General features: G+C 39.9%; 1 protein-coding gene across 2 annotated transcripts in view; it reads left to right on the top strand.

The window, feature by feature from the left end:
- The window catches only part of LOC146486090 (uncharacterized), a 19,816-nt gene extending 7,804 nt beyond the window's left edge, over positions 1-12,012 (top strand). For both annotated transcript variants that reach the window (XM_085098320.1, XM_085098312.1), the window contains exons 5-9: positions 703-797; positions 4,720-4,788; positions 5,454-5,541; positions 7,798-7,920; positions 11,515-12,012. In XM_085098320.1, the coding sequence (XP_084954446.1) occupies positions 703-797; positions 4,720-4,788; positions 5,454-5,541; positions 7,798-7,920; positions 11,515-11,966 (827 nt within the window). In that variant the 3' untranslated portion in view covers positions 11,967-12,012. The remainder of the gene's footprint in view (positions 1-702; positions 798-4,719; positions 4,789-5,453; positions 5,542-7,797; positions 7,921-11,514) is intronic.
- The last annotated feature ends 618 nt before the right edge of the window (positions 12,013-12,630 follow it).

Genomic DNA, 12,630 nt, shown 5'->3' with positions numbered 1-12,630 from the left:
AGCGCATTACCTTTGATACTATGTCAAAGGCTTGGTAAGGACGGACTTTACCATGCGTACATGAGTCAGCGAGTTTTCATGCAGCGTAAAGTGCACTACACTTGCTAAAGAGAAGGCCAAATGAAGGGATTTAGACGGATTTTCGGACGTAGCGAATTGTAGCGAAGAAAGCTATAGGGAACTGAGCGCGTTTTCGTGTTGTTGTAGTCACTGGAAATCTCTCTGCTTCCCAGTAAACTTAATTAATGAACTAAAACAAAGTTAATTAATTAAAACGAATTTTGTTACCGATAAGTTTAAATCCCTTGTGTTTCCATCCTCGGAGGCTTAGGGGCGGTTAGTCGGGTGGAAGAGATTTTCGTGGGCGAAAATTTATTGTAAGAGCAGGAGAACCCCTGGGCAATTACTCTTACCGAACCAGTTCCAGAACCATTTGAATTCCCAGCTTCTGGCCAATCAGAAGCGGGGAATTCAAATGCTTCTGGAACTGGTTCGGTAAGAGTAATTGCCCAGGGGTTCTCCCATTGAGTTTCCTGAGGGCGGTATTTTGAGTGGAGGGGAATGAAGGGGGCAACAGGGAGTGAGATTATAGACCCATTACAGGTCACCAGAAGTTTGGGATCTCCTGCTACCAGCTGTTACTGTGCTCATCTCCAGGGAAAGATAAACTTCTTCTAGCCTGCTTTTAATTTCTTTGTTTAGATTCACTTGGAAACTGGACTGGTATTCTCATTCGCCTTGGAATTATGTTCAACGATAGGTTTATGACCCCAGCATTGTGCTTTTTGCGTCCGAAGGTAAGGAGAAAATTTTCCGGCTTATTAGAATTGTTTATTCCATTGCGCATATGCCACACATTGACATTCAAATCCTAGCAGTATGCAGCATGTTTACCCTGTGAACCTAGTTTAATGGCCTTAGCTCCCACTTGTCTTCTGTAGCTCAGTGGTAGAACACTCGAACAAGTAATCGGAAGGTCTTAGGTTCGACTCCAGATAGGAGCACTGGGATTTCCTTTTTCTCCAAGTATGCCCGTGTCGCTCACTGAATAATACTTCATTTTCATACATGTTTTAGTTACCAAACACCATGCAGGTCATAGTAGCACTTAATGAGGCTTTACAGTCATTTCTGGCGCTTACGCATATTTAACAGTTAACTCACGAACGCCCCAGCTGTGTTCACAGGCTAACAAAAACGAGATTTTAATTAATTATTAGGTAATTATTTGAGGTAGTCGGTGCTATGAGAGATATTACAGCCAGCTAAGGGCAACATCTCTCATAGCACTGACTGCCGAAGTAATTATCTATTATAATGATTGACCCTCATAATATCCTATTGTTCTCTCCCCGCATTAAATCAACGATTTCGGTCGCCTTCACATTGTTGTTTCTTATGCGAACAATGAAATTAGCATACATTGTCTAGCAGTGGTATTAATTATCATTACACAATTCAGTCATTGTTATAACTTGGTAATTACAAAGCGCTACAACTTTACCTTTATGTCCGTGGAACATGTGTATCTCACATGTACATGTGAAAAGTGCCGTTGGCTTTCATGCCATGATGAAGAATATTAGCATAGTATATAACACATTAGTATAATTACTCAGGTGATTATAGAGATTCTGTTGATCTGATTGGTCAGATCCTTGTCCTTTTCCTTTCCTTTTGTTTGTTGTTGTTGTTGGTTGTTTGTATGTTGCTTGCTTTTTGTGTGTGCTTTTTTTTTTTTTTTTTAATTCATTTTTCGCTTTGTTCTTCTTTCATTAAGCTTGTCCTGTTTAGATCTCTTGCTCGGTTCAGAATATCTTTAACATACCTTAATTTACACAAATGTAATTCTCTCCTGTACATTAATCCTAGGCTCTATAAACATCTCCTACATCTTCTAATATTCAATAAAATATTTATTTAAAGTAGGTGGTGGTCAACTAGAAAGCCTTTGCTACTTTAACCACCACACACATTTTATAATTTGAACTGTATTTATTTTTTATCTTGTAATTATCTGTTGTAATACTTTACTTTTTATGTTAATGTTGTGTAAATAGTGTGAAATAAATGAACCTTGAACCTTGAACTTTGGTCGAGGATTCGTTAGTGCAGGACCAACAAGTTCAAGCTCACCTTGCAACAACCTCAAGCCCAAACACAACAACCTCGAGCGCCGGCTGGCGCTACGGTTGCCCAAGTTCAAGTTGGCTAGATGTTTACGCTCCTTGTTTAATTTTCGTAGCTATGCGCTGTACTTTTAGGCGTTTTAGTCCCTTGCTTGCGGTTTAGTTTCTGTTATTTTTATGTTATGTTTTTCGCACTTATCGCCTAGTCTTTACTTTACCACGTTCTTTGCCTAATTTTGTCATTTAGGTGTCTCTATATGTTGTCGCCCCGCTCGCATATTTTGTTACCTAGCAGTTTTCTTCGCCTCGTTCCTGTCCTTAGTTATATCGTTTTCGCTATTCCGTCCACTTTGGTTTTATTCCTCTTGTTGGTTGTTTTTGTCCATTATCGTTTCGCCCCCTTTGGTTTCTAGCATGCGTGGATTTTTCCTCGTATCATTTTGTTTTATCAACCTAGTTTACGCCTGCCGCAAGTTGGTTTTGTTTATAGTGGAAATGTACTTAGCTACCCAAAGCTAGTTTACAGGCATTCCACTCAGAAATAACGGGAAACAAATATTAGTAATAAAATCGAACATAACATGTTAAAAATCCCAACTGGCAGGAGGTAAACCAGCTGGCTATTTACAAGCGTGGCCGAGGCGGGACTTGAATCCGGGACCTCCGGATTTCAAGTCCGGTGCCCTAGGCGCTGGGCCACGCCGCCTCCCCGGACACGTAAATTTATGGACGTCCGTTAGGTCGTTTTCGCTGCGGTCGGGTTTCCTTTTATTCATTTTAGAAACCTCTCTAGGTTCTGATCAAAAATATATGATTCAATTAAGTGGTTTATAACGAGCCCGCCGCAATATTAAAAATATTGCACTGCAGTTAGTCTAGTGCAATTTTGACTCTTTTAGATCGTTTAGAATTACCCCTGATAATTTCCCAGCTTATAAAAAGGGCCGCTTGCGTTTTCCTCAGACATTTACACAAACCTGAACTGTAACGCTCCTCAGGCTGAAATCGTTGATTTAATGCAGAGAGAGAACAATAGGATATTATGAGGGTCAGTAATTATAACCTGTTAATATTGGCTTGCGAGGATTACTCCGTCACCATTATAGGGAACTTAAGCACCAGACGTTTTCTACGGGGCGACGGCAACCGGAACTCAAATTTACTTCCGATTCACGTTTCCCGCCGACATGGTCAGCCGTCGCGACTCGGCGCCGACTTTGTATTGCTTATTTTGACGTCGCTTGTAAAACGTGAGTTTCGCCTTTATGATTTTCGTTCCTTTATATCATTTTGCCCTCAATTTTTTGTACTTATCGATGCTTAAAATATTATTCTATCGTTTTGGCGCTTGTACGGGCGCTTATCAAGTATTTGCAGTCATTTTTTGAACTTTTAAGCCTCTAGCGTGGAGATGGCTATCAAAAAAACAACCTGTAATGGAATCATATGACCACGACATTCTCCTGTTGCGTGAAATGATTGCTAGCGAATTGTTTCAGTCCAAGAAAGGCAGTCCAGACAGTGACAAATTCTGGGAGTCAACCCAGAGAAGATTGAACAGGCTCGATAATCGACTCTGAACTCTGCCAAAAATTCGGTTTCGTTGATGTCTTCAAGATCAAATCTTGCGTGCGAACTGTGCGGAAAATCTGGGTTCTTAGAACGGCAGCTCTTCCACAAGACCAAGAATTCTTCATCAGAAATTATTTTACCATCATATGCTAGTAACAGCATCTCTCTTGGTTCACGAAAAGACATTTTTCACAGAGGTTTTCGCAAGCTTTCAAGGCAGTTTTCGAAAGGGTTGCCGTCGCAAAAACACCTCTTTGCTTAAGGTTGGATTTTGGCGGGAACGACGGCGCCCTCTTACCCAGGCTGGCTCGTTTGTAGACGTCGCCGTCGCCCCAAAAACGTCCGGTACTTAAGTTCCCTATATATGGCAGCCACGCATGCTCCGGCACAATAGGGAACTTAAGTAGCGACAACGGCAACGAAAACTTTACTTGAAGATATAAGTTCATGTTGTTTAAGCTACTTCGTGATCATTTTCACTCGTTCAAACTATCTAGGAACTAAACTGGTAGGAGTGGTGTTCAAGTTAAGGTTCTCCACGCAGATAGCCTTAGCTTAAATTTGTTTTTTATTTTGGATTTTATGTTATATACGGGCCCACAAGCTTGTAGCTTTAACTGTTACCGTGTTTAAATAAACGTTGTATAAATTTGGTCATTTTAAGTTGTTGTTTTTAAGAGGAAGGCGAAGAAATGTATCGAGATATATATCACATCTGCAGAGCAATTGGTTTTGCTCATTTAACCTGCTGCGCCGTCGTCGACGTCGACGGCATTGCTTAAGGGGCCGACGCACGCGCAGTACTGTACGAATCCGACTTGAAAATAAGAAGAAATTTCCCATGAAATAAGCACACATGGAAGAGTATTTCTTTCTCGTACTTTTTGCCTAGTTTCTATACGATTTTTGCATTGCTTCTGAGGTTGTGCTTCTGTTTATCGTACACTGAGATGGGAACCCTTGCATTATTGGTTTCGTTAAATTCCTTTGTGATTCCTTGTCTCTTCATCCATTTTAGAACCAGACGTTTATCAGAAATAATATCTCTTCATATGGCTACAGATACCCAGATCCTATTCTTTTATCGGTGAGTATTAACACCGCATTTAAAAGTTTATATTTATCTCTGTTTATAAATCTTGCATGGCCATCTTATCCGGCTAACTTACAACTTGTATACATGTATTATTGTTGCTATAAGTTACAAAAGTCCTCAAGAAATTTCGAACGTGCTACATGAAGAACGGTACATACAAACATGCGATCACGTTTTAGTTATCGCAAAATTTCGCTTAGACTGACTACCGTACTTTTTCAGCTAAACGACTTCCCAAAATATAAGCTTGCACTTACTACACTCTTTTCGATAATAGCGCATCCCCACCCCCTCCCCCACACCCCCAAATAAAAGCCCATGGGCTGTTAAGATTCCCTGAACATTTTGAGCTGCTAGCTTAGGGCTCCAGGCATTTCGTTGTCAAATCCAACCGATTTTGAAACCTAAATTCTTTCCATTAATAAACCTTGCCCCTTTTAAGATCCCCCTCCTCTACAATAAACCCCCTCAAAGGCCCTTTAAACAAATGATAGATGTGTACCCACGGCTTATATTCGGAATTTTACGGTATTAAATTATGGTTTAATAAATGCACAATGATAGACGATAGGCCTTACATTTTTCTGCAGTTACTGCAAGAAGCATTTTCTTAAAAAAATGACTACTTACATTTCTTTTATGTTGTACTCTTTAAGGTTCTTGGTGTCCCTTTTTCTCCTTCACAAGACGTTTTTGACATAAACTCGTTTAATCCAGCACGTACAACTGCATTACCAGCTTCACGTAAGTTTAGTGGGAAACATCAAATACCATCCACAAATGGACGGATAACTTTCCTCTATAACTCGTTATTTTATTTTATTTTATTTCATTTCATTTTATTGTTATTTTTGAGTACAGAGTTAAAGGGGAAGTATCATGGAGTTTTTGTTAAAAATGATGAAATAACACCTTCAATCAGCTGACAAACAATTCTACAATGATGAGAGGAAAGAAATCAACTCAATTTTTGAAAGGAACAACTCGTGATCTGTTCTAGCGGATTTGGGAAACAAAAATTGGAGAACTTGAAAAACATTAGCCTAACATTTTTCAAGTTTCAATCCATTCCGAACTACTCTGTCTCTGGCTAGAGGCACTAAACGACAGTTTTATATTGCACTGGGGTGATAATTTATAACAAACTTGACAATTATTTCTTTGTTTCTGCTGACAGACAAACATTTTCGGATTTTGAAATGACAGCAACTTCCCCTTTAAAATCTTTATAACTGTAATATTGTAAACCCCAATATAAATACTAATGCCAACATCAGCAACTGCGCGGCTATCTTGGCTACACATCCTTAAATATGTAATGTTCATTTGTAACTATATCTTGTCTTCTTGTTGTAATTCTGTAACGGATAAGAGTATTCTAAGACGATTGAAGGATTGTTACGTTTTAGTAGTGCAGGGTTTAGTTTAGTAAATTGAGGCTGCTTTCACAGGGGAAAGCAAGACCAAAGATCAAGAAATATTGTATGGAAAACTTGGGCGGGTTGCTTTACTGTATGGAAGCCCGGACTGGTATTATGACTAGCCCCCTCTCAGGTAAACAAATTAATGTTCTTAGCAATGAACAGGAGTATGCACCTCATCACAAGCAACAGCAACAGTATTCTTTTGATAAAACTCTTTTGAGAACACTGCCCTGAATTTTTCATCTCCAGTCAAGGACTCGACTTTCGTTCGCCGAGACTTTTACACAAAGGAGTACAAAGAACTCGAGCGCTTTGCAGAGATTGAAATAAATCAGAGCGACTGAAACGAAATCAACCAGTCCGATTTTTCCGGTCTCATTTATTTTGAATACGCGTGAAGCGTAGATATTGTGGTAAGCCAAGCAGATCGCAAGATTAAACAATAGAAGCGTTTTTAAACAGTAATAAACGGCTGTAAAGCATAATGGGTGAAACTGAGCCTTTAAAACCTTTTACTCAAGGATACTCAGTCAACCTAAAACTGACAGTCAGTAATTCGGCTATTTCGTCTTCCCTTATCATTAAAAATCTTCCGGCCATTTTCTCAAGCTGTTATGCACTGACATTTTCACCTGAGATGCTGTGTCACTGACATCATTTGTCAATTTAGTAGTAGTGGATGAATGACGTAAATCTCCCAAATTTTGTTAGTGTTAGTGCTTATTTACGAAGAAATAGTCGTGGTTCTCAGTGAATCAGAAATAGAAAAATAAAAGGCCATTTCCGAGTTGCTGTGAACCGCATTATGAAAGCGAGGCTAAGTGCAAAAGCTTTTCGTATGAAAATTAGTTTTGTTTGCATACGAATGAAAACTTATTTTCATGATAAAAACTTTGCAGTTAGTCTCGCTTTCATGATGAGTTTCACAGCAACTCGGAAATGGCCTATTTGAATGAATAAAAACTATGATTACTTAGTAAATAAACCCCTTCAGGCGGCTGGTATGTCGGCCGATAATGTCCGCGGCGGAGAGATTGTCCGAAAAATGAATATTTGGCCGAGAAGCGAAGCTTCGAGGGCAAATGTGAAATTTTGAAGACAATCTCTCAGCCAAGGACATAATCAGCCGACATACCAGCAAGCCAGAAAGGGGTTTATTTATTTTATAACCGTCGAGCGTGACGTCACCCGTTGACGCCCGTTGATAAGCACAATTAGGCCTGGAAAAGAGGCTGTGTAAATATAAAGGTAATAAGTGAAATGCAATGAAACGGTCAAACAGCACTTTATGATCTTGTTATTATATGCCCACAAAGTCTTTGACTTTTTCCGGTGTTCTGCTCTAACAATGGATTAGAGCGGCTAGCCGGGTGCGGCCTTGTAATCCGGAGGTCCCGGGTTCAAGTCCCGCTTCGGCTGCTAGCCGGAGTTGTTTCTCGGTAGCCCCGAGTTCAAATCCTTTGCCGCGCTTGCAAGTAACCCGGCTGGTCTACCTCCTACCAGTTGGGATTTTTAACCATGTTATGTTCAAATGAATACTGATTTGTAATCAGATTAATCATTTCTCTCTCCCCAGAATCCAGTAACACAACTGTAAATGTGTCCATTTCGCTTGGAATCCTGGTTGGACTTGCTCTGGTTTTTAGCTTCCTGGTGTACTTTTTCCGTCAGAAGAAACCAGGCCTTACCTTACCTTCAGGTTTGTATTACCTACACTTAAGAACAGTATTATATTCCCTAAAGAAAGGAACGTTAAACCATCTTTTACATTTTCATGTCATGTGAAGCTTAGAGGCACGTTGACCAGTTAGACACAACAACATCGCAGAAAAGCAGTATCTAAACATTTCCAGTTGACTGGCTGTAGTTTTGATTTTCATTCACTGTTCAGTAGCTTTCATTTGAGTGGTCACAAGTTAGGTTTTCACCCACAAACTCAAAAGAAGAACCACCTTGTACAGTCTAATAACAGTACCACAGGAAAGTACCGCAGTTAGAACCACCAGTACAGCATTATAAACAGCACAGGACGCAAATGCCACTCAAGAGGTTTCATAATCATATTGTCTCCGTGCGGTGTTGTTGTTGTTGTTGTGGTTTTTTATTTATGTACAAGATTGTGTTATTGCTTGTTTATGCGAGTGTGTTTATTTTCTGATTAATTTCGTACGATCGAGTTCGTATTTAAGCTGGTGTTTGTGACAACTTTTTCTTCTAATTTGAATTTGCTTAAATGGACTACATGTATGGCATCGAGGGAAAATCCAAAGGACCTTCTTCCTTTAATGAAAGACGATAAAAATGGCCAAATTTTACTTTAAGGACGGTGCTTACTATTGTTACTGCGCCTCCGTTCTTAAAGATGCGTGGTTAAGCCTGGTTTACACGTACGACGCAAGCATAAGAATAAGCACAAGCACAAGGATGTTTACACGTGCGATAAGCATAAGCATAACGTCATATATGCAAGCACAGGAGCAGCCGAGATTTGATTCCAACATGGCGGAAAATGGCAACGCATGAGTAACTAGATTGTACGCTGACAACTTGTCACTGTTTTTCAGTTTCCTTTCCTTGCGCTTATGCTTATGCTTATGCTTGCGTCGCACCGGTTTACACGTAGGTTTTTTGTGCTTATGCTTGTGCTTATGCTTATGCTTGCGTCGTACGTGTAAACCAGGCTTTACCCCCAATTATCTTTTTTGGATTCCAATAGCCCTTGCCAAGATCTTCTTTTCCCGCATACTCATAAACCGCGCAAAAATAATTCGGTATTAGTAGGCACCGTCCTTGCACGGCTGGTATAGCGCAAGGAAACAAGGCACGTTTTCGACTTTGGTTAACCGAGATGAAAATGGATACTAGCTTGAATAGTCGGGCTGACTATTTGAAGTCATTTCTTTGTGTCTTTGACTAAAGTTTAAGATAATTTGCTCATGATATGGCACATTGTCTCTTTGAAAATTAATTTTATGTAATGTAAGAGAATAAATATACTTTTATCTTTTACAGGAATACACAGCCCGCATATAGCAGAGCTAGTCGAGGCGGGCTGTGGAACTTAATAATTTTTACAAACATGAATAAAATTAAATAAATGAATAAAAGTAAATATAAATACAATCGAACCTCCCTTTGCGACCACCAGGCTCACGGTCAATTCGGTTCGGTGACGTATCCGATGCAAACGACCGGGGAAAGCCTAGACAAAAACAGACTGCGCATGCGTGTGTTTTATTTTTCAAAATGGCGGACTTTACGGGTCTATAAACCCAAAACCCTTGTGGATGCATGTGTAATTGTAGATCGACTGTTGCCATCTTTGCAAACTCCTGAAAAAAGTAATGCATGGACCAGTGCGATCGCTTTTAGCTCTTCCGACCTTATTCCGACGGAGCGTTATGCGAAAATTTGTTGCGCTCAAAACCTTCTGAGATAGAAACTGCTCTTTCAGAGCAGCTTCGCTAATGCTATTTGGGACTGAACAGAATCACTTAGAACTCAGAGTCCGTACCATTGATGAACTTGCGAAATACAATATTTTCTACTTAAAGAAGGCTTACCTTCGTCTTTCTCCTTAGAAGGTGTTGTTAAACTACCAAAGTGCTGGGTCACACTCCCTAGCTCGCTTTCTAAAAACCTAGTAAATAACCGGTTGAAAATAGAGAGCCTTACATTACAACATGATGATTATAACGGTGAAGCCGATCGCTCATTTCCCAGTTAAATAAACTTATGCTTACCTTCAAATTGCTCGCCGAAAAGGCGCTCAACGTAAAATTTCGCGCCAAAAAAATTGAGACATTTGTCTCAATTTGAGACATTTGTCTCAATTTTTGATTTTTGTCTAGGCCTCGCCTTTTCGCTTGGACCACGTACCCGAAGCGGATTGACCGAGATGAAAAACTTACAGAGAGAGGCCTAGGAACTAGGCAAGTAAGCGACCACCTCTCATTAGCGACCGCTTTTCCAAAATACCTAACGTTTTCAAGTCAAATCAGTATAGATGGAACCTCTCGTAGGCGACCACCTCTTGTAAACGACCAACTCTCGTAAGCGACCACTTTTAGGGGTAACTGTTTAAAGTTTTCAGTTGTTTTTAACCTCCTGTAGGCAACAACTTGCTGCACACAATCTGCTGCATCTCTCACGGGCGGAAATTGAAAAAAATGTGTCCCTGTAACATATTGGCCACATCATAGCAGCGGACGCCCTAAATCTCACAGTCGGAGCTACCGGAAGTGTCTCCCGATATAGTTTAGCAATGAAACACTATACTGTACACTGATATAAACTTTAATCAGATTGAACCCCTTGTAGGAGAATCCAGCGTGTTGAGCTGTCTTACAGTGTGTAATGGTTTAATACTTAATAACACGCGCGGCCCCTAAGAGTTTGAAGTGCGTTGAACTGTCCTGCAGCAGTCAGATTGTTAGCTCCAAACTTATCGACGCACAAGTGTGAGATTGTTTTGCAACCGGGCCCTCAGGTATTTTTAATGCCTGTAACCACATACATCATAGGTTTTATAAAAGAGTTGTTATTGTCTCAATCGCTGTATTAAGTAATTTGTGAGATACAAACAATGATCACCATAGACCCTAAGATTTTTTGCCTAAAATAAGTTTGGACCAGTCTTAATATACTTCTGGCTAAGAAAAGTTATTACTTTGGGTTTCGATAAGTACTGGCAAAGGGGTTAGGTCTCCGAAATTACCATATGTATATTACCCGAAATTTAGACCCCTGTGGTCTGACCTTTGGTAAGGGACCACCTCCCGTAAGCGACCACATATCCTTGACATTATGGGTGGTCGCTTACGGGAGGTTCGACTGTACAAGTTAATAGATACGTAAACGCATTCGTTCATTTTTAAGCGACTAGATAAGAGAAAATACGTAGAATAAGTAGAGTATGCATACTTACACAGACACATATATACGCATAAGAGGGGAAAACAAGAACAAAAAAAGAAAAAGCGAACATAAAGTTCCAACAGAAGTGGAACCTTCTAGTTACTTGTTCGGATGCTGTACTACTGAGTTTAATGGGAGTTTCGTGGAAGCTAGACTTTTTTCCGCGAGAATTCCCGTGTCACTGACTGAAAAAATATCTACATACATTTACATACATTTATTGAAGCTCCCTTTCCAGGGCTTTTCAGCCACAATATTAATTACCTCTATCATTTATTCACCAAGCTTAAAACATAAAATCACATTTCTTGAATTTGTCCTCAGTTACGTTTGATCAGATATTGAGTTTCAATGATATTTCGCTTTCGTTTTGCAGATTTTAAATACCACGCGTTCGTAATCTACAGCTATAAAGACATACTGTGGTTGAAAGACAAGCTTCTTCCTTTCCTTGAAGAAAAGCACCATTTAACATGCTGTGTAGACTACCGAGATTTTGTCCCAGGGAAGCCATTCCTAGACAATATGGCCGACAGTGTGAAAAACAGCTACAAAGTCATAGCACTGTTCTCAAACAATTCTGTGAACAGTATTTACTTTCCCTACGAACTGGGCCTCGCCATAGATCGGCTTGTAGAGAAACGGGATCGGAGTCTTATTGTTATCAGAATCGACAACGTGGACTCTGGACGGCTTCCTTCAGAGTTACAGAAAAGAACCTTTGTTGATTATTATGATATTCAGCAAAGGTCTTTTTGGAAACAAAGACTTCTTAAGTTCCTCGATTTTCCAGAAGTGTCCAAGTTCTGTAGTAACTGTTTCGTATAGACAAACCTATCAGAAACGACAAAATAAACGCTTTTGGAACACTCAACTCTGTCACTTTGAAACACATTATCATTTCTTTTTTTTCGGGGGGGGGGGGGGGAGGAGGGCAGAGGGAAGGAGAGGGCTAATCGAGATTCCACTAATAAAACTGCAACAACAACAACAACAACAACAACAACAACAATTTATTTACAAATTTATAAAATCAGATGATATAAGGGGCTTGACCCGCAATAGCCACAAGGCTAGTCGAGGCGGAACAAGACGAGCACGAGAACATAATTGAAAAAAACATAATGGGAAAAACTGTTCTGCCAATATATTCCTTCGGGTTTTGACAAGCAGAGAGTTCATCAAGGATCTGAGACAAGAATTAGCAATTATTTTTACCACCTACTTAACCCGAAAGTGATCAAAACCAAGCGAATAAAACCAAGATGGTGGCAAAGTATAGAAAATTGCTGTAAGAAATGATTTTTTTTTTTTCATCGACAGATCAATTCTAATTTCTACCCGTCCAACTAAATTGATTGCATTTGAAAGTCTACTGTAGTTCACAGTTAAAGTAAAATTACCTTAGGCACTGCAAATATCTTTTGGCGGAGCGTTAAGGTGGGGCTAGGTGCCCAAGACTCGACAGCAGCAATGCACAGCCGTTTCGCCC

This window comes from Pavona decussata, unplaced genomic scaffold (assembly GCF_977016875.1).
Source record: "Pavona decussata unplaced genomic scaffold, jaPavDecu1.1 SCAFFOLD_21, whole genome shotgun sequence".
NCBI lineage: Eukaryota > Metazoa > Cnidaria > Anthozoa > Scleractinia > Agariciidae > Pavona > Pavona decussata.
The sequence above is the reverse complement of the archived record's forward strand: the minus strand, read 5'-3'. Positions and strand labels throughout refer to the sequence as shown.